We start from the raw sequence: 25,680 nt of genomic DNA on the forward strand, positions 1-25,680 counted from the left end.
CAGTGTCTCCTGTCTGTTTTTATTTCTTTTTAATCCGAGATCACGACCAGAAGGGCCACTCATTTGTTTTGTTGAATATCTCTTTCTCTCACACACCATCTCTGTCTCAAATGAAAAACAAACCAAACGATAGTAACATCATGGCTTTGAAGGCAAAAATTAAAGAAAAATGTGTAAAAAGACATGTATATGAGTGTGGAGCAACACGTTATGAGGGAAGAGTTTGCAAATAGGCTACTTTTCTCATTACAGATGGACTAAAACCATTGTGACATCCAGAAGTATCCAAAAAACTTCTAGAAAAGCAATGAATGACGATTTCAAACCTTTTTTTTTTTTTTTTTTTGCATTGCACACATACAGAGACCTGGGTCCAGTGGGGAATTACGTACATAAACACATCTCATTTGCATGCATAAATTAATCTTTTTATCCATTTCAGTGAGTCTCAATTGAACCTCAGTTCAAAACAATTTCATGCATGAGAAGAATAAAATGGTGACCACACAAGACAGACAAGCTCACACATAAACCACAAGCACTCATTCAGTCCAACTTAAACAATATGAAAAAACTTTCCCAACTTATAAAAGTCGAGTCAAACAATTGGCCAAAACAGTGATTCCTCATGAATCTTTGTACAAACCCATTACAAAGTTCATAGTGAATCTTATATTTAGTCCTCTGCAAAATTTTGTTTTCTGGTACATGTACAATCATCTAAGTATTTTCCATGGATCCATTTTTATCATGACCCCAGGTTTGGGGTTATTTTTTTTATTTATTTTTTGGTCTGTTGCCTGGTTTTGGAGAGTTAATCTGGGAGTCCAGCTTGCTTCTTATACTATGCTATAACATGAATCTTAAAATGAAGTCTAATAATTAGTGATTTTTCAAAAAGACAATTTAAATCTATTTGTTTCTCAAATCATTGTTTTGATGTGTTTTCTCTTTGTGTCCAAGAGGGGGCGACAAAGATGAGGTTAAAGGGGAGCTCATTAACAGTTAACACTCACTGAGATTCAAATAAAGGCGCATTTATCTGCTCACCTTTGCCATGCCACTACAAATGTCTAGACAGCATTAAAACATACTCACCCGATTACATTAGAGTAATACGTACATTAGAGCAATAATATTGTGACAGAGTTTTAGCGTTTTTTGTAACATATAATATCATCATCAATATTTTATTTTTTATAAAGATTCTTTACATTGTAGACGTCTAAAATCCTGCCATTAATATACTGTCTCAGAAAAAAAATTACCTTCTCAAAGAAGGAATGTAATCATAGATTTAGATTAAAAAAATCAAATCAAATGTGCTGAAATCACTACAATAAACTGCATGTAAAACAAACAACCGTAGACAAAGACACTGAACCGACGTTTACTAAGCTCCTCCCCCTGTAGCCTAACATCCAATCCAAACGGAGCATTCTGGACCGTGATCTCCGCCTATTGGCTGAAAGATCTGTCAGTGACAGTAGTCCATATTTTCGGCCGGGACAGTAACGCGGCCAGCCCTGCAGTGAAAGTGAGAAATAACTCCGTAAACTGGGATAATTGTGATCGCGAGAACTGATGAGCGAACAAAAACACATATGAAGGTAATAAAATTAATATTTCTGGAATTATGACTTATTAGGGAAAGGGTAGAGGGTGTGAATGTGATCTTTAGAGCATGCTGGTGTGGAAGACTGAATCTCAGATCCCAGGACAGATTTCCAATACATTATCTCGCTATTATTATGACATCTGAACATCGGTTTTAAATGAGAAACATAATTTCTGCTGCACACAGCGTTCTTTCGTACTCATGCACGTAATACGGTCTCACGCAGATTTGATTCTTTTTATGAATTTGGATATACCATTAGAGAATTAGTTGTATATGATCGTTATAGTATGTCCATTAAATGCTAAGTAGCACAAAAAGTATTTTGTCCCTGTTTCTGTTTGTCCCGGTCTGATGTCACACGTCTGATCGTTAGTGCTTCAAATGTTTGAGAAGTGCACTGATTGCTTGTTTAGCAGTATGTGAAATTGTACATATGTCCAGAGTGATTTTTTTAAACCCTGAAAGGAAAGCTTTGTGTCCCGCAGGAAATCTGATATCCACCGCAGCAATGCATTTTGCTGAACAGTGCTTCAATTTATGGCTCTTATTCCTAATCACGCAGCTTATAAAAGATTAACCACAGACTGATTGTTGAGACATGTGACAAAACCTCACCTGCCATTATTTTCCAAATCAGCAATATTTCCACTTTGAAAATAGTAAGGGATGGTGTATTTGGATTAAAAAGATTCTAGTTAGCATTTTATCATCAAAATTATGTTGTTACAGTGTCCCCAGATCATAACTTGCGTATATTAAAAACAACAGGTAAAATAAAATATTAACTTAAGAGAAACAGGCTATATGTATATTTGTATAAAAAAACAATTGGGCTAATACTATTTTCTAGATGTTATTTTTTTAAATATACATATTATATTTAAGATTTCACACCGTCAGATATTTATGAAAACATTTATAAACCAATATGTACATATTTCATATATGGAACACATTTTCATGTTTTCAACAAGCTCGCACAGACTATGGTGACTTTTTTCTAAATCAAATGTTTTATCATTTTAAGCAGTTGTTTTAAAAATGTCGATTCTGTTATTTTATAATTGTGAAGAAATTGTTTGTGATTTTTAGATAATTTCACTCATTTAAGTATACAGTAAGTATTTATGCCAGAACACCAGAAGAAGAAAAAATGTAGCCTAACTGAATTTAGCAAAATTTGAAATATTTAAAATATATCTGACAGTGTTTATCCTTGATCCTTCCTTGATTGGAACTTTATTCTTCCATGTTCCAGTACAAAACAAAAAAAAACCCTTGATGTTATGTTTGTAATAATTTGTAGCTATCAAATTCATTTGCCAGAGATTTGGACACATTTGGTGAAATGTTACTCTGAATGTGATCTCTCAGTTTTATTATTTGTGTTCTTTTGAATCAAACAAGCAGTGATTTCAAGGAGCAGAGATGTAAGTGTTTGTCAGTGGGTGAAGGGAAAAAATGTGGTCTAGCCTGTATGCGGTGAAATGCTCTGCTTTGACTGGCATGTCAGAATCAGTCACTTGAGAGCTGGGTTGAAGAGCTCTTATTGGGTCAGGACGTAATTACACCAAAGAAGAGCGTGCCTCGTTTTGTAGATTCTCCTCTAGTTCTAATGTATCTAGTTAATGGACAGTTTTCCTTCCATTTCAGTTTGTGAATAAATGTGGCCCATAACATCCTGGATTGAAGATTTTGGTCTTTTTTTGGAATAAAATCTCTTAAGCAATGATGTCAATGACAGTCTGAAGCCGTGGTTTGCCACTTTAGTAACCACTGGGTGGTTTGTTTGAGTCCCACTCTGTACAAATAGTTCAGAACCACAAATCTACAGCAATGAGGAAGTTACTCTCAGTGAAAATCAAAGCTTTTAAGCCCAGCTTGACTCCCTTGCCTGGGGAAAGGGTTGAGTTTAGGGTTTAGGATATAGTGACCTCATTAGAGCAGGGTGAACAGGTCAGGTTTACCAACGTGCCAGATCACTGCATGTTGCTTTTATACAAGTGTTATGCAATAGTTCCCCTTCTGAAATCATTCGGCATGGTGTTATTGTGTTACTGCTTCAGAATCAGAGTCTTGAATTAGAAGGTCGGTAAAAAGATGTATCGGTGACAGGGAGATGATGAAGATGCTGGATCTGCTGGGAATATAGTGGGGATGTATTAGTATGCGTCACAGTCTCGTCTGGAGTCTCTTTCAGTTAATATTTGATTAATTTATGTGTGGGGTGTGAATTCCTGGAATTCCTTTCGGTCCCTGTAATCCATATAGGGTTTCTCTATTTCCCGCTCTCACACTCTTTGTGGCTGTGTAGAGATTGTGTTTTGTTGCCAGATAATGGTTTTACTGGGCTTTTCCAGGTTTAATATGGGGTTACGGCATCAGAGCGGCGGCGTGAACCACACTCCCATCTGACACATGTCCCGCTCCCTCATTACAGATAATGATTCATTAAGCAAGCTGACATTAGTCTGATGTTTCTTTTAAGGCTTGCCCTCAGCAGCTGTGGGTTAAGTCGGAGGTTTAGTGAGTTGTCAGTGAGATGAGGGAAGAGAAAAGGTCTGTCTTCCTATACCTCTTACATAAGAAAGGAATAGTTCAACCAAAAATAATAATTCTATCAATCATTATCATTAATCATCATCATTATGTCTTTCCAACCCTGTATGACTTTCTTTCTTCTGTGGAGCATAAAGTGAGACATTTTGAAGATGTGCTAGTCTTCATCACCTCTTTTCCATGAAATGATAGCAATGAGAGTGATGTTTTCAAGCATTAAAAAGAAGCAAGAGCACTATTAAAGTATCTTGGTCCATATTTTTTTTTGTCACATCTTTTCAGGTGAATTAGTTGAATCTAGTTCACACACTCTAAAAAACGCTGGGTTGTTTCAACCCAAATTTGGGTTAAACTGTTGGGTTAAATAAAACTAAAATCATTTTTGAACCCAATGGCTGGGTTTGTCTAGCCTGGTTCTACCAGACTCTCGTACATTTCATTTGTACAGAGAGTCTGGCCTCTCTCCATTGAGAAACGTTTACTTCCTTGTAGGCGGGTTCTCTGTTAAAGTTCAAAACTATTGGATCTGCCCAGAGTCACTCAGGATCTGCCATAGCCAATCGCTAACGTGTGGTCGTAACGTAATGTCATGCGCCGAAACCGGCCGGAAACAACAAGTCCGAATGATCAGAGGATTATGTTTCGAATAAGATGTCTGTCTTTTATAAAGTTTATAAAGCGACGAGAATACCTTTTGTGCGCAAAAACAAACAAAAATAACGACTTTATTCCACTATTCATTTCCTTCTCTCTGTGCCTCGAGTCTTTTCAAGTAGTTTGATAGAGCAGCGCGTCTGTGTTGTACGCCACACGTTGGCTCACTATTGGCCGACGCTAGTCATGTGTGTGATCACATCAACGTCATCGTTCTCAGCCACTCCCTCTGTTCGCTGATTGGTCCTACAAAAAATTGATTTCTGGAAACCTAAGAATATACAGCAGTCCCAGACGTAGTACTGAAGGAAAATGAAATTGAGCGGAAGTGCGTAGGAGGGCGCAGCCAGGCTAGGGTTTGTCCATATCTGACCCAAATTTGGGTTGACACAACCCAAACATTTTTTTTTAACGAATCACTTGAACCAGTTGTGCACAATTTCCACAACCAACTTGAACTATAGTTGTGAAATCTACATGGGGAAATTTTCCGGCCTCACTCTAAACTCCCAATCACATTCCTATTGAAATGACTGGATTAAAAAAAATGAAATTTCGGCACGCAACGGTAACTTTGACCGCACTCATTGATTATAATTGCATGGAAAACAACGAAAAAATAATATAAAAAAATAATGACAGAGTTTTAAGCCGCGTTTCCACCGCAGGAACTTTACCCAGGAACTAGCTGGTAACTTTGGGGTGGTATGTGTTTACACCGCAGGAACCAGGGTCTAAATGAAGTTCCGGGTAAATGTTTCCCCCTCAGAAAGTCCCTGCTGGCGAGGTAGTACTTTTTTAAAGTTCCGGAACTTTCGGGGGTGGGACTTGTGTGCTGTATCAGTGCTCGTCTCTTTTCTGCCGTTTTGTTAATTACCTCGTTAGTAAACCAATACATCACACACAAAAGCAGCACAGCTTGAATCTCCTCCATACTTAAAAATCAAAACTCAAAAGGCGCTCAAAACTGATTAACGTTACTGTCCGTCGCAGACTGAGAGGAGCAGTCGCGCATAGTTCAACGTCACCAGACTATTGCGTAATCTTCCCGGTACTTTAGACCGCGGTGTAAACGCAGTAAGCAACCGGTCTGGGGCAAAAAAAGTTCCTGGGACAAATTGTTCCGGGTAATTTTGGTGTAAACGCGGCATTCATTTTGGGGTTGAACTATATTTTAAATGATGCACATTTCATATCAGTTGTCTGTCAGGAGATAGGCTATTTGTCACTTCACAATTTGTGTGTGAATGTTGGCTTCAAACAAGTTGGTGTGCATTATGTTTTTGGCTACAGAGTCAGTAACTTTCTCTATATGTCTCTCTCACACACTCTCTTGTTCCCTCATAGCTTTATTATTCTCTGTGAAACATTTTACTGTTAACTAGTCTTGTTTTTCACTGCGACTGTTGCTGATTTCGCATGGTCAGGATTGGTGTACTTGCTTAATTTGTAACAGAATCAAGGTCAGTCTGTGGCTCATCGTTGTTGTGCGCAGAATCTTTTCAGTGAATCAGTTGATCTAGTTCGCGCAACTGGTCTAAATAATTTGTTCACAAATCAGACTGATCTGGTTCTCATGAATAAAGCAATGGCTTAAATTTCAGTCTGCTTTCAGTATGTCAGATCTTGGCTGTCGTAGCTGAAATTACTTTCCTCTTTCTGATTGCTGTAGTTTAAAGTTATGTTTCCTTTTTCTGGAATGCAGTTCTTGGTCAAATGTGGTATTTGTGTAATTGTTATTTACAGCCTAGTGTCAGAGGTTTCTTTAGACAGAAAACCATATTTGTCTCTCTAGCCCCTTTCACACAGCGCGTTAACTGTTCACCACAAGACTAGTGATATGCGCTAACAAAGTAAATAGGGTCAATTTTGATTTCATGTCGACTTTAAAATACTTTCAATACTTTCAAGATCTGTTCGCTTCTGCTTGTTAGCTCAGCGTTTCAATCCTCTCTTGACATACCTATGTTTGTCAAACTCTCACACAAACAATATAGCCTAAGTGTGTGGTTTTTACAGGTTCTCTTGAGAGGAAATGAATGAAGGCAGGATGCACATCTGATCTGCATTGATAGTGTTTTTACCGGATGCCGCATGATGAAGATTCTTTCGGGAATATTGATGCAGTCTGTTTCCTATTTAGATTGAATGAATGTAAATAATGGATTAACTGACTCACAAACTGAAAAGATGATTGTGACGTGTTTGTGTATTAATTTGCATGCGATTTTATGTAGAGATTTATCAAAGCATTAGTCAGTGATGTCATGAAAATAAACGTGGAACTCTTAAGCAAACAACTGAGTTTCTGTATCCATGTTTAACTCAAAAAAAATTGATATGGGTGTATCAAATCAGTGTGTGAGCAGACACACACAAGCACTCTCCGGCTGGATCACTGACAGCTTTATCACTGAGTCATCAAGATGCATTCCAGATTTAACACACACACATTCTGGTTCTACAAACTGGCCCACATCCCCAGTGTGTTCGTAATGTCTGGATGACATCATTGCCCTGAGATTATATTAAGTCTGGTCAAGCTGTGTGACTTTCTTTTCAATAGAGGGAAAAGAATAACATACTTGTTGCAGCCATCCTAGTAACACATTAACGTGTGGCCAAATTGAATCATATCAGGAAGTGATCTCATTAGATTGTCTTAGGAGGAAAAAACCCTAAGAAAGCCAGCTTTACTGAGAAAACCAACTTTACTGAGAAAACCAACTTTACTTAAGACTCAGATCTAGGTTCTTGATTTTAGGATTGATTGAGAAAGTTCTTGTGCTAAGTTTTGAAGTTCTGTCATAAAAATGAAATGTGTGATTCCTGCATAGCATATACATCGGTAAGCTATCCCTTCTAACATATCATATACTTTTATTTCAGATACTTATTCAAAACTTATTGAAAAAGGGGTTACTTTTACTCAGCGAGGACATATTAAATTGATCAAAACTGTTGTATTATGATAATGTTACAAAAAATCTATTTCAAATAAATGCTGTTCTTTTGAACTTTCTTTTCATCAAAGTGTCCTGATTTTTTTTTTTATCACAATTTCCTCAAAAATATTAAAGGTATAGTTCACCCAAAAATAAAAATTCTGTCATCATTTACTCATTGACTTCCGTAGTTTTTTTTCTTCTTCTTCTCCATATAGAAGTCAATGGGGTCCATCAACTGTATGTTTACCGACATTCTTCAAAAGCAGAAGAGCGGAAGAGACTTATTTAATAAAAAAACTAAATCTTACCAATTATTCATGTGTTATAACAAATTATTGATGATGGACATTAAATTATTGAACAAAATAATAAAGCCACAATATGAAGCTGTCCATCAACCGTTAAGACATTAACCACTTTTATCATAAGACACTTTAATTTTTTATCCCTAAAACGCTCTTGTGTGAAGAACGATATATATCTAGAAGCATATTTCCGTAAAGAATGTGGCAAAATTATGCGCAGCTGTAATGTGGTTGTCAAACCTGGAAGTTATTCCTTTCTGTGTAGTTATGAAAATGAATCTACACCTCTGGAACATGAGTCAACCAATCAGATTTAAGCAATTAACAATACTGCTGTATTAAGTGACTTTGATTATGATGGTGTTCAGCTGTGGATTAATGACTATACATAAAAAAAAAACATTCAATGTCAGATAGTCCCGGTTGAACCTCTACAAAGCTTTGAACTTCAACTGTTTCAAATTACAGCTACAAACCCTGTGACGGTCGGCTTAGTCTATCGGCCTCCGAAACCAAATACAATGTTTGTCCAGGAATTTTCTATTTGCTGGGCGAAACTACTAAGTATGATCACTTTTTGCTCTTGGGTGATTTTAATGTGCATATTTGCTGTGGAAAGGACACACGTTCAAGTGAATTCTTAAATCTGATTGAATCGTTTGACTTGGTGCAATGGGTAAATAGCCCTATACTCACAAACTGGGTCATATGTTAGACTTGATTTTAACTCATAATTTGCAAATTGATGATGTAATGGTTTGTGAGACAATTTTTTCAGATCATATGCCTGTCACTTTTAAGACATCGACTGGCATTCAACCTGTGCTTTTGGATGACTCTGTGTGTGCTGGTCAAGGAAACTAAGTGATTCTACAAATGTCGAATTCTCTGCGCTGTTTAAAACCAAGTGCAATATTCACTGGCTAGAATCTTCTCTGCCGCTTTTTGGCATGGATGAACATTGGACTTTGTTAAAATCCAACTGTGTTGATACTTTGGACTGTATTGCTCCGTTAAGACCCAGAAAACATAAATCAAAAGTAAATCCCTGGTTAAATGAAATGACTCGTTCCCTCAGAAGACAATGTTGGCATGCAAAGAGAAGATGGAAAAAGAGCAAACTACTATGAATCCCTCAGAGACTCTTTATTCCAATTCCAGATAGCCGCAAGAGATGCAAAAAATATTTACTTTTCTAACATTATTAAGGATAATGCTGGTAATCAGAAATTCTTGTTTTTGATTATAAATTCTGGTATTAATCCGTTAAACAACTCACACCAAAAGTCCTCACTGATTTCGTGTGAGGAGTTTTTATATTTTTTCAGCCAAAATATCATTGATCAGCGTTCCCAGATTTTGTTTGTGGCTTTTGATCCATCAGACACTCCTGCCTGCATTGCAGATTGGAGGGAGTTTTAGCCTATTACTGCATCAGGTACTACAAGACATTGTGCAAAATTTGAAACCCACCCGCTGTAAACGATGCCTAGTCGGTTGTTAAAGCAGGCTTTCGACTGTGTATCAGTGAGTTTAGTGCATTTGACCAACAAAAGCCTGCTTCAAGACTCATTCCCACAAGAGTTTAAACATGCTGTGGTGACACCCATGCTGAAGCGGCCAAATCTGGCCCCGGATGATGTGAAGAATTATAGACCTATCTCACAGCTGCCTTTTGTCTCGAAAAGTTTAGAAAAAGTAGTTTTCCAACAATTACTTTCATTTTTAAATGAAAATTCTATAGTAGAAACGTTTCAATCCAGTTTTAAAGTTAGAGTCGGCACTGCTGAAAGTTTTAAATTATATATTTTTGGCACTAGACAAAGGAGATGCTGTTATTCTGATGTTGCTAGATTTGAGCATAGATTGACATGATTGATGATATCCTTATCTCTCGCCTTGAACACACAGTAGGTTTAAAAGGTACAGTTTTGAAATGGTTTCAATCCTTTGTAAGTGATAGCTAGATATTGTTCAGTAAATTATGGAAATTCAAAACAATTCCTCTGCTTTAAGAAGCCTTCCATGGGGTGTACCACAAGGGTCTATTCTCTGTCCAACACCTTTTTCTTTGTACTTGCTCCCATTAGGTAGCATTTTTAGAAAGCATGGAGTATCATTCCACTGTTTCGCCGACGACACTCAGTTGTATTTACCACTAAGACACCCGACGAGATCTTTGGATTGTCTTTTAGCTTGCCTAAAAAATGATGTTAAAAACTGGATGGCAAATTTTTTTTTAATGTTAAACGGGGACAAAACAGAGGTCATTGTGTTTGGCCAGCCAAATGACCCTACCAAGGTCCTTTTAGATTCGAGCCCATTGGCGCCTTACTGTAAAACATCAGTATGAGATTAAGGCATCCAAATCGATGATAACCTAAAAATGGAGAAGCAAATCAATTCGGTGGTACGTGCTTGTTTTTATAATGTGCGTCTCCTAGTAAAAACTAAACCTTTCTTATCTAATGTAGATTTCGAAAGAGTTATTCATACTTTTGTTCTATCGCGTCTCGATTTTTGTAACTCCCTCTATTGTGGCATCTCTGCCGCATCCCTGGCCCTTTTACAATCAGTGCAAAATGCTGTGGTGAGGCTGTTAAAGAGTAGCCTGGTAATACCAAACTCTGCTACTTCGCTTTGCTTCGTAGACAGAGTCTGGAAGGGCAATAGAAAAGCGTTTTCTTTCTCGCGGGGAGGCGCTTTTCTGAAGTTTAAAATCATTGGTTACCCGTAAGCCAATCACATAACGTTTGGTTAAGAAGTGTGTTATGCGCCGACTCAGCCGCATTGAACTTCAACTGTAAATGCATGTATGATGCGAAAACTAAACCATCGAGCGAAATACCGGAGTGAACATGGCTGTGAACGACTTTTGCAGATTATGTGAAGTAAAACTACGCATCCACGGTACAATCAGCGTCTACGTCACGGCTCTCAGCCCGCCCTCTGTTCGTTGATTGGCCGGCTGTTTTGAGGCCGGAGGAAAACTGAAAGACAGGTCGATATCTCAGACTAAGCGAACTGAAATTGAGCGGAAGTACGAAGCCTGACGTAGTCAGGCTAGTTAAAGAGGATTAAGAAATATGAATCTATTACTCCGATTTTAGCTAATTTGCGCTGGCTCCCTGTTCATCTTAGAGTCAAATATAAGATTTTAATGTTTGTATACAAATCTCGAAATAATCAGGCCCCCGTGTACCTTGCAAAACTTTTGATTCCTTATAATCCCATTATCATTGCGTTCAGAAAATCAAATACTTCTTGTCGTACAAAGGACTCGCGCTTTCGCTGTTATGGGACCGAGATTATGGAATGAGCCGCCTCTGTCTATTAGATCTGTTAAATCTATATCAGTATTCAGGAACTTGCTCAAGGCGCATTTATTCTTGACCTCTTATAACAGGTAATCTCAATGTGGTATGTGGTGTGAGATGTGTTACTATGTATGTTGTTTTATATTTTATATTTTATTCTTTTTTATTTTAATGTAAAGAACTGTGGGCAACCTCGGTTGGATTTAGCAGTGCTATATAAATAAACAAAGAAAGAAAGAATTACAGAATGAACATAATTAGACAGGTATTTTATAAATCAGCGACCGCACAGATTGTGTTCGGGTGTTTGGCGGGCTTCCCTCTGTCCTTGTATGTGTGTGTGTGTGTGTGTTAATAGACTGAGGGAATCTGTTACAGTACAGCAGTTGAGCTCGTTCACTGGAGACCTCTGTGCTGATATGCTAATAGCTTCCTGCGTTTATGTGGTCTGACAGAGAGCCAGGCCACAATGCAGAGATGCTGAACACTGCTGTGTGTGTTTTAATGTTCATGAATGCCAGACTCACACAAATGTCATTTCAGATCAAGAGTGATTCACTGATAAAATGCATGGAACATTATTGCGTTTCTAGGCCAGAAAAATTGATCTGTGTGTGTGGTAGGATCCTGTTTCATTGGTCTAAGTACAGTTGTGTCATACATGACCTGCTAACGCATTGTGTGTTGAGTTGTATGGCGAGGCCTGTGGTTTTGCTTCAGGACTCAGATACTGAATTCATCTGTTTGTGCGTTTCAGGGCAGCAGGATGAATGTGGAGACTCTCAGTAAAGCTGAACTTCTGATGCTGCTCAGCATTCTGGAAGGAGAACTGGAAGCACAGGATGTAGTCATACACTCATTTAGGGTAAGAGCACACACACACACACACACACACACACACACACACACACACTGTGAAGTGTGTCGTTGTTTCACCACTAGCGTCACCAAATGGAAATGGAAAAATAGCTAGAGCAAAGTTTGACAAGACAAATTATGATGTTGGCTTGACAAAGCATTGTCTGAATGTTTAAAATACTTTTAAAAGCTTTTAAAAGCTTTAAAATTGGCAGGCTTGGTACACATAATAGTCAAAGTAAAAAAAAAGAAAAGAAAATTTCTTCTCTATCGTCTTCTCTAGCTTGCTTCCTAATATGGTTGTCTAATAAACCTGGCATTGTATAATGATTATTTTTGGCTTTTTGACTAAATGTTTTTTTTTTGTCCTCTTTTGTAAGTCACTTTGGACAAAAGCATCTAAATGCAAATGTAAAAATGTTTTTAACATTTTGCTTGGTGTTGTAAGCATGTTTTAACTAGCATGTTAATACTGTTTTTATTTTATTTTATTTTGCTAGGTATTGCTAACATATTTTAGCACATTGCTAGCTGTGCTAAATCTCCTTAGCATTTACCCTACCTACAAACAGATAGCAGCATTGGCTAAACCATAACATAAATTTGGGATGGAGGCAGAGCTGTGTTGGTCGGGAACGTGTTTTTATAGCACCAAAGTGCTGTGTTTCCACTAATTTGGGGAAAACAACATAAATAGCTTATTTGGCTTACTTTGCATATTAAGCTCGGAAAGGAGAAAGCATTTTGAATGTTGTGTTTTTAACATGCTGCCTATTTTTAGCTCTGTATGTGTATAGATTTGTGTTATATAACAGGCAGTACAGTATGTGATCAGTGTTTGGTGTGGACTGGTGGTCAGGAACCACAGGAAGTGTGTCAGAGGAAGAGGCAGAGAGGAGAACAATGGAAGGCAGTGCTATTCCTGTAAAACACACACACATAGATTGTTTCACTGCAGCTTTGTACAGAATTCTTCTGTAAAGCAGCTCTAACAAGTCAAAAGTGTTATTATTCAGCTCAAGTCAGTTCAGTATTGATTCAGATCAGTTCCATAACTGTGTAAAATTCATCACTTGTGCGTACATACTTTATATACGGTGTATTTGTTCACATACATGTACATGTGACATACTCCTGTACACTCCACTGCACACTGAACAAGCAAAAGACACAATATAGTAGTGTTTTACAGTGTTTGCTGTGTATGTAGCTAATCATTTTATATTTGTGTGTAGAGTTACTACACAAAAATTCCATTTTTAAAAGAGTTAAAATAGTTTTGAATTAAGTGTTTGCTTTTGATTGTGTGCGTGGTTTGTGTGTAGAGTTTAGAGAAATGGAGCCATAGTTTCAAAAACTGTGTAAGCATTTTTGAAAAACTGAAAAAACTGATATATTTTACATAAAATATTACTTATAAATGAAAAAAAAAAAAAAAAATTAAGTTAAAATAAATAAAAATGTAATCATTGTCTTTTGTCACATATTATAACAGAGCTTACATTTCTGAATTCTGTAGTAAATCTTTATTCAGTTTTTTAGTGCCTGATTATGTCACACTGACCTTAAAAAAACGTTTTTTTTGTGAACTTCTTGACACCTAATCTGAGTGCCCCTGAAGAAAGTCGTTAGCACAAAGCCCATATTTCTTTATCATTACTCCATCTTCCATTTCATTTTATGCTTTGATAAGCACGCAAATGAAATCAGCTGTGCTCAATTGAGTCTTTACTCCTCAAAACTAGAACAAATGTAGTTCATTTTGGTGTGTACTCAAACACTACAGAAGCATATGGTGTTCCCTCTAGATATATATAGTATGTGTGTTTTAATAGGCCTGTAATTATTCTGTCTGATGTTTTGGTTAAAGAGTTAACACAGTGTTAATAACAGAGAACAGCAGCTTCTCATGTAGCTCAGGGGTGTGTGTGGGAAAGATGGAAACATGAGACGAGGGGCTCTGGTGTCTCACTGTGACCTGCTGATCAACTGCTGACTGTTTGCACTGGACTCTGAGATTAGTTTGTGACTTTGAAAACAGCACAGAGGAAAGCTAAATTCATCTGAAAGTGAGTTGCATTTGGTGATATGTGTGTGTGTGCATTCACATTACACACGTATTTGTATTTCAAAGTAACTGTCTTTCACAACAATCTTATACATGCGAACTGGCTTTTTTTTACACTGCACACAAATCTGATTTGATTTTCATATTCAATCTTTAGGTCATTTTGCAAATGTCCAAAACCTTTTGACTCGTTTACTATTCACTACATAGTGAAAATGTCAGATTTCAAACAACACATGGATGTGGTTTAAAATAGGTTCATAAACATCACATTTCATACATTATTTGCTATAAATAACTAAGCAGATTTTAGGCGGCTTTTTGAAATCAGATTTTTGCTTCCTGTCTGAACAAAGCCTTGGTGTGTAAGATGTTTGTGAGTCTCTCTCTCTCTCTCTCTCTCTCTCTCTCTTTTAGGCTTAGGCCTCTTTTACTGCTCAGCCCTAGGCAAGATGCTAAGTGTGTGTGTGTGTGTGTGTGTGTGTGTGTGTGTGTGTGTGTGTGTGTGTGTGTGTGTGTGTGTGTGTGTGTGTGTGTGTGTGTGTGTGTGTGTGTGTGTGTGTGTGTGTGTGTGTGTGTGTGTGTGTGTGTGTGTGTGTGTGTGTGTGTGTGTGTGTGTGTGTGTGTGTGTGTGTGTGTGTGTGTGTGTGTGTGTGTGTGTGTGTGTGTGTGTGTGTGTGTGTGTTCAGCTTCATTTGACTTGCTTTCTGGCCAGTAAGGGCTTTATTCACAGAGGGAACCATGAGAGGCCCTTGGGGCTCTTGAGTCTTTGATCAATGTTGCGTTGTGTGCACGTGTATGTGTATGTATATGTGTGTGTGTGTGTGTGTGTGTGTGTCACTTCACTGCTCTCAGAAAGTTCTGTCCAGGCAGTGGTGAAGCAGTGAATTCAAACCTGTCAGATGTTCTGGAAGCCTCCAGCTGCATTGCTCCAGAAACAGCAGCGCACTTTTTGCTCCTCCTTTTCGGTTATTTTCCCATGGCTCACTCTGATGTCATGCAGGAGCCAATATCCCGAGGGCTGGAGGTTAAAACGGAAAACCAGCCGTTAATATGACTCACTCGCCGTTTCATCATCTAAGCCTTATAAAGAAAGATCAGGTCTGTTCACAGGTCTCTGAAAGGGGAATTTCATGAATAGGGAATTCCATGCTAAAACCGACAGACTAAACAAACCAGTTTATTTTGTCCTAATAGGGAGGATGTCAAACCCAGTGTTTTACCTTATAAATGTGTCATTTCCACACACACACTCACAGAGAAGCAATGGGGTTCTTCGCTCTTCTGAACCGCCTGGAGTGTGTGTCTGTGTGTTGATTAGAGGGGTGCAAGATTCCTTCTGTGTGAACTTCCTTCCAGGAAGTCTCCTGATTCCTCTCTGTCTCCGACGGTAAGCACCTCAGATCAGCAAGAGCTTGATTAAAAACAGCAACAGCACAAACAGCATCCTGCTCTGTCCTGCACATTCAATACTAACCTCACACACACACAATAATAAGTCAATAAATTAGAGTAAAAAATATAAAATAATGAATCATTACATTGTGGGATCCCACAGTGAGGGAATACCCATAAGCCCCTGCTCTTAAACTTGGATGAGCATTGGGACTTTTAGCTCTAAGTAACAACTATTTATATAATCCCTTCAAAATATGGCTACTGTCTTGCGATAGAAATGAACTGTGCCGACTCAAGTAACAATAGCTATATCACAGGAAGTTCCTAAAACCGTATATTTGCATCCAGAGCTATTATGGTATAGGGTAGTACTGTAAGCAAAGCAACTATGCCAGTAATTTACAGTAAATGTACAATGAAAGCAGTGAAATAAGGATCTAATGTACAAACTAAACGTCTTGAGAGACTGAAATGGCTAAATATAGCAGCTGGATTTCTGGTGGGAAAAGCAGTCGCTAGTGTGTGTAGTGCCGTCTGTCCCAGTAGACTGTTATTGTTTATGTGGGTGTTTGTCGAGTCTGCTGTGTTGGATCTGAGGAGAGACAAAGTGACTGAAAGGAATTTTCTTTTTAATATACTTTTAAAATCTAATTGTAATTTATTCCTTTAATGGTAAAGCTAATTTTTCATCATCATTACTCCAGTCTTCAGTGTCACATGATCCTTTAGAAATCATTCTGATATTCTGATTTGGTGCGTAAGAAATATTTCTTATCATTATTACAGTTGAAAACAGTTGTGCTACGTAATAGTTTTGTGGAAACCATGACACATTTTTTTCATGATTCTTTCATCATTGGAAAGTTCAATAGAACAGCAGTTATTTGAAATATATATTTTTTGTGACATTATGAATGTATTTACTGTCACTTTTGATTTCATTTTTTTTCCTTTCTTTCAAAAAATAATCCTAGAGACCCCAGACTTTTCAATGGTAATGTATATCAAAACGTTGGTTGCCAAGACAATGCTCTTTGGTTGCTAAGGTGTTCCGGGTGGTTCCTTACACTTTTGCCCACGTCAAAAGATTCTATCTGAGTCTATCATTTTCTCTCCTTCATTGTTTGTTTGTCTATGTCATTTTTCACTCAATCTATCATCCACCATGCAACATTGAAGGCATAATCACTTTAAAAAAAGTAAAAGCAGATCTTCAACTCAACAAGCTGCACAATTTCCAGTATCATTTACGTCTGTAGCACAAAAGGTGCAGGATGAGTTTAATAACTGGTGTATTGGAGGTTTGTTCAAATCCAAAACCCATAGTATGAGTAATAGTAATAGCGATGTTTGCCTTTCCGCTGTCTCATGTCTTTCCTTTAGTTGTGTGTGTGTGTGTGTCTCTCCCTGATCTCTGGATAAGGTCACTCAGAGGCCAGCAGGGCCACAGATTGAGGCCTCCAGGGCTGGAAATGGACTGTAATTTACTGTAATGATGTGGAGTAGTAAGCAGCGCTGCTTAAGGCTGAAGTTAAACAAATAATCTCTCCGACCTGGTGGTCTGAGACACACTTAACACACTCACACAGCTTCATCATAGACATGCATAAGTAGAGTATGAATTTCTGCTTAACACAGAGAGAGTGAGAGACATAAAGTGTTAACAACAGCCTGTATTTTAATGGTTATTGTGGTTATTGATGTTCACACCCAGTACACACCACACCCTCTGATTCTCTGTGTTATTAAAAGACATTGAGATCCAGACTGATCAGCAGATAATATAGCAAAGGGCGGAAACTGAGGTCTTTTGAAGTCTGGTTGGTTAAAATGACTCTTTCCCACATGCATTGTGATCTAGCAGATAAAAGTCGACATTTTTTGTTTGCATTGGTGTGTTTAAAAAGGACACAAAGGTGTGCTCTGAAAATTCCGATTATGTGTCATGTACTGTACACATTAGCCTTATGAGTACATATTAGAGATTTTTTATTAATCAGAATTGACTAATATTGCATAATCATTTGTACATTTCCATTCAATGGTCATTTCCTCTATTTTTACATTAAGGTGACCGAATGATCATGTAAAGGTAAAGTCAGCATGAAATGAAATTTTTACCTTTGTAATTTTTCATCAAAATGTATAACTCAGTCTCTTACAGTCATCTGTGAGCTCGCATTTAGATATGCCTCCATCCAATCAACAACAGATGAATAAAACCAAGTCCTGCTGATAATAATTGATAATCTGTTTCACTAGAATGTATGTCATAATACGGAAGAAATGATCTGCATACTAATTGCTTATTCCATTTAACAATTAATACATTAATAACAAATGTAAATAAAAGTTATTTTTAGCAAATCTCAAAATGAAAATGAAAATGAAAAACAAATGATATAAGATTTGATCTATATGTCTATTGATATTTAGAAAAAATCGTATAGAATTTTAATATTAACCGAGTATCAGTTATCTGCCATAATATAAAGGTTAAAACAATATATTATATATATTTTTGTATTCAGTTATTTTCTCATCCATATATTTTGAGTAGGGCAATCAACTCAGATTTGAAAACAGAAGAGTGTAGTGGACAAAAGACCAAGCATGAAGAAATGAGTAGTATGCAGCATATGTGTCTCCCAGAACATAAACCACATGTCTATTCCAGTCCTTCATTCTGTGTTTGTGTGTGCATGTCTCCCATCTGCTGATCTATTTAGCAAGACCACCCCATCCCTCCTAAATTAGTCACACTGCCCCCCTGCCCTCACACAAGCACACACATGCACATACAATGAGTAGCGAACAACACCCCCTACAGCTGGGCCTTTTGTGCCGTGAGCCCCCCTCTCCATCCCTTCAGCCCAGGGGAGGTTTAACACCTGCCCGTAGAGGAGGGGTCAGGGCTATGATTATATTTGATGAAAATGGATCTGATAGTGACCAGCTGTATTTGCATCACGGTGTTTAGAAATCCTGCTCTCTTTCTGTCCCTCATAAAAAAAACACATGGCTTATATGCAAACATAATGAAAGATATTAATCAGTCGTATTATGAACTTGCAGCGTGTTTCAGACATCTCAGTGAAAACTACTTATTCTTATCGTTTCCTGTTTATCTTTGACATTTATTTCAGGCACAACAGAGAGATGCATTTGTTCAGGAGCGATATGGACAGTATGACCTCCGTGACCCCTTCATAGCATTGCTGAGGGACAGCGAGCTGTCGCAGGCTCAGGATGATGGAGGACAGAGTCCCGTGTGTCTGAACCCGCTGGGCGTGTTGAAGCTAGTGATGGCCCACTGCACCAACATGAAGGAGAAAATGATGAAACAGCTTGCCGCTGCAGAGAGGAGACATCGACGGGTGAGAGACAGAGAGAGTCCTGAGCTACATAGGCTGTATTTTTAGGATCCTAATGTGAAGGCTGTTCCAGCTTAACAACATGGTAGTGCTAAGTCAGCTGTAGGCGTTAAAACTGTTGTGAGGAGTGTCGCTTATGTCACTTCAATCAGTCACTTTGGAGGTTACACAATTGTTAGGATTCTGGGTTTGAATGTAGATGCCTATATAGACAACAGACTAGCTCACAAGTTCTTGGAACAGAGCTTGAGTGCATGTATTGAAGATGTGTGTGTTTAAGGGCTGGCTACTTATAGGACTGGTTCGTTCAGTTCTTTGAAAGTAATTTTATTTATTTCATAAACACTGTATGGAAGATTAATCCAAAATTAAACACAACTATTCTCCCTGTTATGTGCGTTGGGTGAGTCTTATTTAAAGGATCTATGAATAACAGGGTTTGATACTTTGAAACACAAACCGAACCTGATCAAACATTGTTTATTTTTTCTCTAATATACTTCTTATAAAAACAAGAAATGCATATCGGGTTCACCCAATAATGAAAATGTATTATTTATTTTGATTTATCCGTTCACTTTTTTCTTTCGCACATATGTGTGTGTGTGTGTGTGTGTGTATATATATACAGACCCTTTCCAAAAAATTTGTATATCATGGAAAAGTTTATTTATTTCCATAATTCCATTCAAAACGTTAAACTTTCATAGATTATAGATTCAGGGCCCACAACTTAAACGATTTCAAGTATTTAGTTGTTTATTTGTACATAAATTGGGCTTCCAGCTCATAAAACCCACGAAAACAGGATTTCAAAAAATTAGAATATTACATGAAATCACACAGTAATTACACAGTGATACCATGGTCATTGAACCAGGTTTTGGTTCTTTTGGCAGTGTGGGCAGGTGCAAATCCTGCTGGAAAATGAAGTCAGTATCTCCATAAAGCTTGTCTGCTGAAGGAAGCATGAAGTGCTCTGAAAATGTCCTGGTAGACGGCTGCGTTGAGTGGACAGCACAGTGGACCAACACCAGCCGATGACCAACACAGACTGTGGAAACTTCGCACTGGACTTCAAGCATCTTGGATTGTGTGCCTCTCCATTCTTCCTCCAGACTCTGGGACCTTGGTTTCCAAATGAGATGCAAAATTTGCTCTCATCAGAAAAGAGGACTTTGGTCCACAGTGCTTTATTAAATCCAGAGTCAACGCAGCCGTCTACCAGGACATTTTCAGAGCACTTCATGATTCCTTCATTTTCCAGCAGGATTTGCACCTGCCCACACTGCATTCTTAAAAGACTCTGATTCTGAAAATTCTGCAGAAAAAATAATTTGTTAGTGATATTGTGAAGTATGTTAGTAACCAAACTGTTTTGGTGCCCATTAACTTCCATTGTATGGACAGGAAAAAAAAAGACATTTATCAAAAATGTTATTTTATGTTCCACAAAAGAAAGCAAGTCATACAGGTTTGGCGGTGTGAGTAAATAATGACAGTTTTAATCAGTCACAAGTCATTTTCCCAATTAATGTGACTCAAGTTAGCAATTAGAAGTCATACAGTAATTAGTCATCTGTCTTTTCCTGGTGTTTAAATGAGTGGATGCCTGCAGGTAATTGCTGATTTAGAAGAAGAGAAACGACGGCGTGCTCAAGACGCTGCTGCGGATGATGACATCACTGCCATGCTAGAGAGGGAACGAGACAGACTATTGCAACAGGTAACCAGGCAACGCCAAAAACATATATACACATGCACACACTGTACCATTATAAATACATCTGAAACTGCCAAATAAAAACAACCATGCCTCCATGTGCCAGCAGATTTTGTGTGCCTCTGTTGTGTAACAGTGTTAGTGCAGGTCTCTGTTCTAAAGAGGAAAGGCTCCATTGTTTTTATGGAGTCCGTCCGCCTATGTGTGTGTGTGTGTGTGTGTGTGTGTGTGTGTGTGTGAAGACAATCCATTGTTTGTTTGTGTTTTTATAGGGTTAGGATAAGGTGATGTTATGGTCAAAGTACAGACTGCAGTATTATGTAAAAAGCCCTTCCTGCCCTGCCCTGGGTTTCCTTTACAAACTCACACACTGTCTTTCTCTGGATGCTTGGCCACGTCACACATTCTGCAGCTCATAGGGGCCTGAAGTGCTTCCCCTGCAGTGAACAACCTGCTTTATTTTAATTAACTTTGTTATGTTACAGCTGTAAGTAAACACACAGACACATGATAGCACAGTATAAATAATGCATGGATATGAAGCTGATACAATTTGTGGGGATTATGGCATCAGATATCTAAAAGATATTCAGTTTTGATTGAGGCAGGAAGAATCAAGTAAACAAGATATCCTCTAGAACAGGGGGTGTTCCAATCCTGCTTCTGGTGGGCCACTGTCCTGCAAAGTTCAGCTCCAACCCCAATTAAACACACCTGAAACAACTAATCAAGGTCTTACTAGGCATACTAGACAATTCAAGACAGGTGTGTTGAGGAAAGTTGGAGCTAAACTCTGCAGGTCAGTGGCCCTCCTGTACCGAGATTGGAGACCCCTGATCTAAAACAATAGTACTGTATATTTAGCCTGGTAATACCAGACTCTGATACTTCACTTTGCTTCGTAGACAGAGTCTGGAATAGCATAATAGAGAAGTGTTTTCTCTCTCGCGGGGGGGGGGGGGGCGCTTGTCTGAAGTTTAAAATCATTGGTTCCCGTAAGCCAATCACATAACGTTTGGTTATGGCGTGTGTTATGCGCATGCTCAGCCGCATCTAACTTCCACTGTAAATGCATGTATGATGCAAAAACTAAACCATCGAGCGAAATACCGGAGTGAACATGGCTGTGAGTGTGAACGACTTTTGCAGATTATGTGAAGTAAATCTACGCATCCACGGTACAATCAGCGTCTACGTCACGGCTCTCAGCCCGCCCTCTGTTCGTTGATTGGCCCGGCTGTTTTCAGGCCGTTGGAAAACTGAAAGATAGGCTGCTATCTCAGACTGACTACAGGAGCGAAATGAAATTAGCGGAAGTAGGAAGTCTGACGTAGTCAGGCTACTGTATATTGTCTGCTGTCTATAAAGTATAATGTTATTCCTTCTGACTCTACTAGCTTCTTTGCATTTTTAAAGTGACATCTCTTGCTTTTATTCTTCACAGCTGGAGTTTGAGAGGGCTCAAGTCCAGCGTTTAGAACGTGAGCAGTCAGTTCTGTCAAATCAAGCTGAGGAAGATTTAGCACAGCAGCAGCAGTTATCCTCGACACTGGCTAAAGAATGTCAGAAGGCTACAGCACGGGCAGAGGAGGAGAGCCAGCGTGTCGCAGACCTCAGCCTCCAACTGGAACAGGAGAGCAGTGCCATCGAAATCCTAAAGCGAGAGCTCGAAAGCGAAAACGCTCGTGCTCAGCAGATAGAGGCGAGAGCTGAGAAAAAGCTGGCTGAATTTGATACAGAGCACGAGCAGATGAGAGGGAACCTACTGAAGGAAGAAAAACGATATCAAGAGCTTTTGGAACAGTTCAATAGTCTAAAGAAAGAGTTGGATGAAATTAAAGAAAGAGAAAAGGCCGGGATGGAAAAGGATAATGAGGAAAAGGTAAAAATCCCACAGAAAGATATTACACCTTCAGTTATCATGCCTACTCTAAGTCAAACAGAAGTCGATGGCAAACCTGTTGCATCTAAATCATCTCCTCAGCACAAACAAAATGGTCAACACACTCCCAGAGAACCGGAGTCTCCAGCCGAAGAGAGGTGTAAGGAAGGGGGATTGGCGGACAATGGGGTAATGCTCCCTGGAGGAAGTGGGGCCTTACAGTGTCTCTCCCCCGGCAGTCCTGCCTCGTCCTCCCTTAGCTCATCTCCTTGCTCTTCCCCTGTACTGACCAAGCGTCTGGCCTCTCTAGGTTGCTCTAGTCCGACCTATCCCTCTTCTTACCAGGCCAGTATCAACCAACGATTCCAAGCAGCACGCCACAAGTTTCAGCAACAAGCTGAGGTAGACCAGCAACACGGAGGAACTGTTGTCCACTCGCCTCGAGACCTCTCTCCCACTGCCGCCACTCCTTCTCCTCCTCCTCCAGACAATTCTACTGCAAAGCAGATTGCCCGCAACACTGTCACTCAGGTGCTGTCACGGTTCACGAGCCAACAAGTGGCAAGTAAACTCCCTCCGTCCAACAGCTCACCTTTTGGCACTGATTATCGCAACCTGGCTGCGGTCTCCTCGCCTACAGGGAAGAGCCCAGGAATTCTCTCACCGGGGATCCGCTCACCGATAATTCCTAGGGCGGAGAAGATTCATCCACCTCCTGTTCCTCCCAAAAAGCAGGGGGTCAACCAGTCTCCTAACTCACCGGTTCCTTCTGGCAGGGCCAGCCACTTCCCTGAGCTCTCTGGGAGCTGTGGTCTCACCAGTGGTCAGGAAGATGCTAAAGAGCTTGACTTGGTCGTGTCGTCATCTAGTTAACCAGCCTAGAGTCCACAGCCAGTCCTTTGCCTTATTCACTCCCGTGGCATCTAAAGCACTCCTTTGGTTTAGAACCTTAAGGTTTCCTTCTTTTATTATTTTCACCCTAGTGTTGTAGTTGTCGATTCTTGTCCTTCAGTGCCCCGTTTTGGATGTCTCCTTTATCTGACCGTTGAGTTCTTGGAAACTTTCTTAAATAAGAAAGACATCCAAGTTGTTCAGTGCCACGTACAATACTCCAAGATTGAGAACCTTTGGTCTAGTGCAGGGGTAGCCAACCCTGATCCTGGAGAGCAGAATTTTGCCCTAACTTTAATCAAACACACCTGAACCAGCTTAGAATTACTTGAAGATTTAAAGGCAGGCTGAGTTGGAACTGAACTTTTCAGGAAGGAAACAGAAAGGTAGCTCTCTAAAAGCAGGGTTGGCTACCCCCAAAGGGTGTCCAGTCCTGTTTTTGGAGGGTCTAACCCTAATTAAACACCTGAACCAGTCTTCAGGATTGTGAGAAAGGTCCAGGCAGGTGTGTTGAAGCATGTTTGAGGTAAACTTTGTACAAAAGTGGTCCTGCAGGAGCAGGATTTAACATTCCTGCTTTATCTACACTAGACTGGTCTCTCAGACGCAGTCCTGGATAAGTGCACTCAGAGGTGATGCCCCCATTGAAAAACGTTGGTATCCCAGAACAAACCTTATTCTGAGCCTAACCCATCCTGTCAAATTTTGAAAGGTAACTAACGCTCACACACAACTTAACCAACGTGTCAAATTCTACTCCTATAAGATTGAATCTATTTAAATACTATTTTAATCTTTTTTTATATATATATTTTATTGTTTTTATTTTTTACAAAAAGATTTTTATTTATCCTAATAAATAATGTTATTTGTTGTAATTAGTCCATTCCTAATGACCTGCACATAAAAAAAATGGAAGTATATAAAGTAAAATATGTTATGAAATCAAGCACATGCAATACTGATTGACCAAGTCTTCAACCAATCTGTCAGTCTTTGGCTACTAATGAGAACATTCTCAATCTGTCTTGATCTGTCTGGTGAATGTGTGATGTTTATATATTGTTTATGGTAAAATGTATAAACTGTTGGTTTTCTGTCGAGCAGTCATATGATAAGATGTGCAGTTACTGTTCTTCAGTCAATGTCAAAATTTACTACTGGAGATACTTTCTAAGGAACTAATATGAAGTGGTCATGAAAAAACCTCTGTCCTACTGTATTGCACCATGACTACATCGTCCTCTAGCGTCAATCTGAAGTGCTGCTCAGGAAGCTGCCATCTGGTGGTGTTAAACATCAGCCAAACCAGAATACATTCTCTATAAATGTGGGTTAAAAATGCTTGTTTATATGCCACATATTCGCAGACATGGTTTAAATGATTGTAAACAATATTTAGAAACAAGTCAAAATGTTCTAAGAATGCATTTCTGGGTCTAATAACCATGCCTTGATATATATATTGCTCTTAATGTTTATACTGGACAGCCTTGTATTTGAAAATGTAATCTTAATTGAATACTTGGTAGAAACCATAGCACCAGTTTACATGATTAACCATGGTAAAAGCACAAATGAGTTCATGTCATAATTTAATGACTTTTTTCTTACCCATGTCCTCTTTTGACCTTTATATTTTAACTAGTATGAAAATAGAAATGTAATGTTTGTGTAAAAACATCTTGCTGGCATGAAGGTATTGCTCACATAAATGCAGCATACAGTCTTAACTTGCTTACAAAAGAACAAAGTATGCTGTGTTTTTATAAGTAAATGTGATGCATGTTTCTGTCCTTTCTTGCATTGATTTCAGCTGCTCTATGGTCATTTACTTTCTGTTTTTATTAAATACCTCACCATTTCTCCTACTGTATTGAAACCTTTTCAAGTAGCAGTTTAGATTTTTACTACTGGAATGTTTTTTTTTTTTTTTTTAACTGAACCAGAATTTTATATTTCTACCTGGGACTTGCAAAGACCAGTTTCTGAGTTTTTAGCTATTTGTATGAAAATACAGTTTGTTAAATTTAGTTGAATTTTTCCAGAAGATTTTTACAGCTAGTTAGGTGTTGAGTGAAT

The 25,680-nt window shown here is 38.7% G+C and overlaps 1 protein-coding gene across 1 annotated transcript; it reads left to right on the forward strand.

Annotated features, from left to right (window-relative positions):
• The first annotated feature begins 1,479 nt into the window (after window positions 1-1,479).
• Window positions 1,480-23,716, forward strand: cttnbp2nlb (CTTNBP2 N-terminal like b). The gene is made up of 5 exons (XM_084389415.1): window positions 1,480-1,610; window positions 12,162-12,269; window positions 18,875-19,105; window positions 20,721-20,828; window positions 22,270-23,716. Exons 1-5 carry the CDS (start codon window positions 1,605-1,607, stop codon window positions 23,578-23,580), a joined length of 1,764 nt encoding a protein of 587 aa, XP_084245541.1. The 5' UTR covers window positions 1,480-1,604; the 3' UTR covers window positions 23,581-23,716.
• Window positions 23,717-25,680: the final 1,964 nt, after the last annotated feature.

This window comes from Rutilus rutilus, assembly GCF_951802725.1.
Source record: "Rutilus rutilus genome assembly, chromosome: 19".
NCBI classification, from domain to species: Eukaryota; Metazoa; Chordata; class Actinopteri; order Cypriniformes; family Leuciscidae; genus Rutilus; species Rutilus rutilus.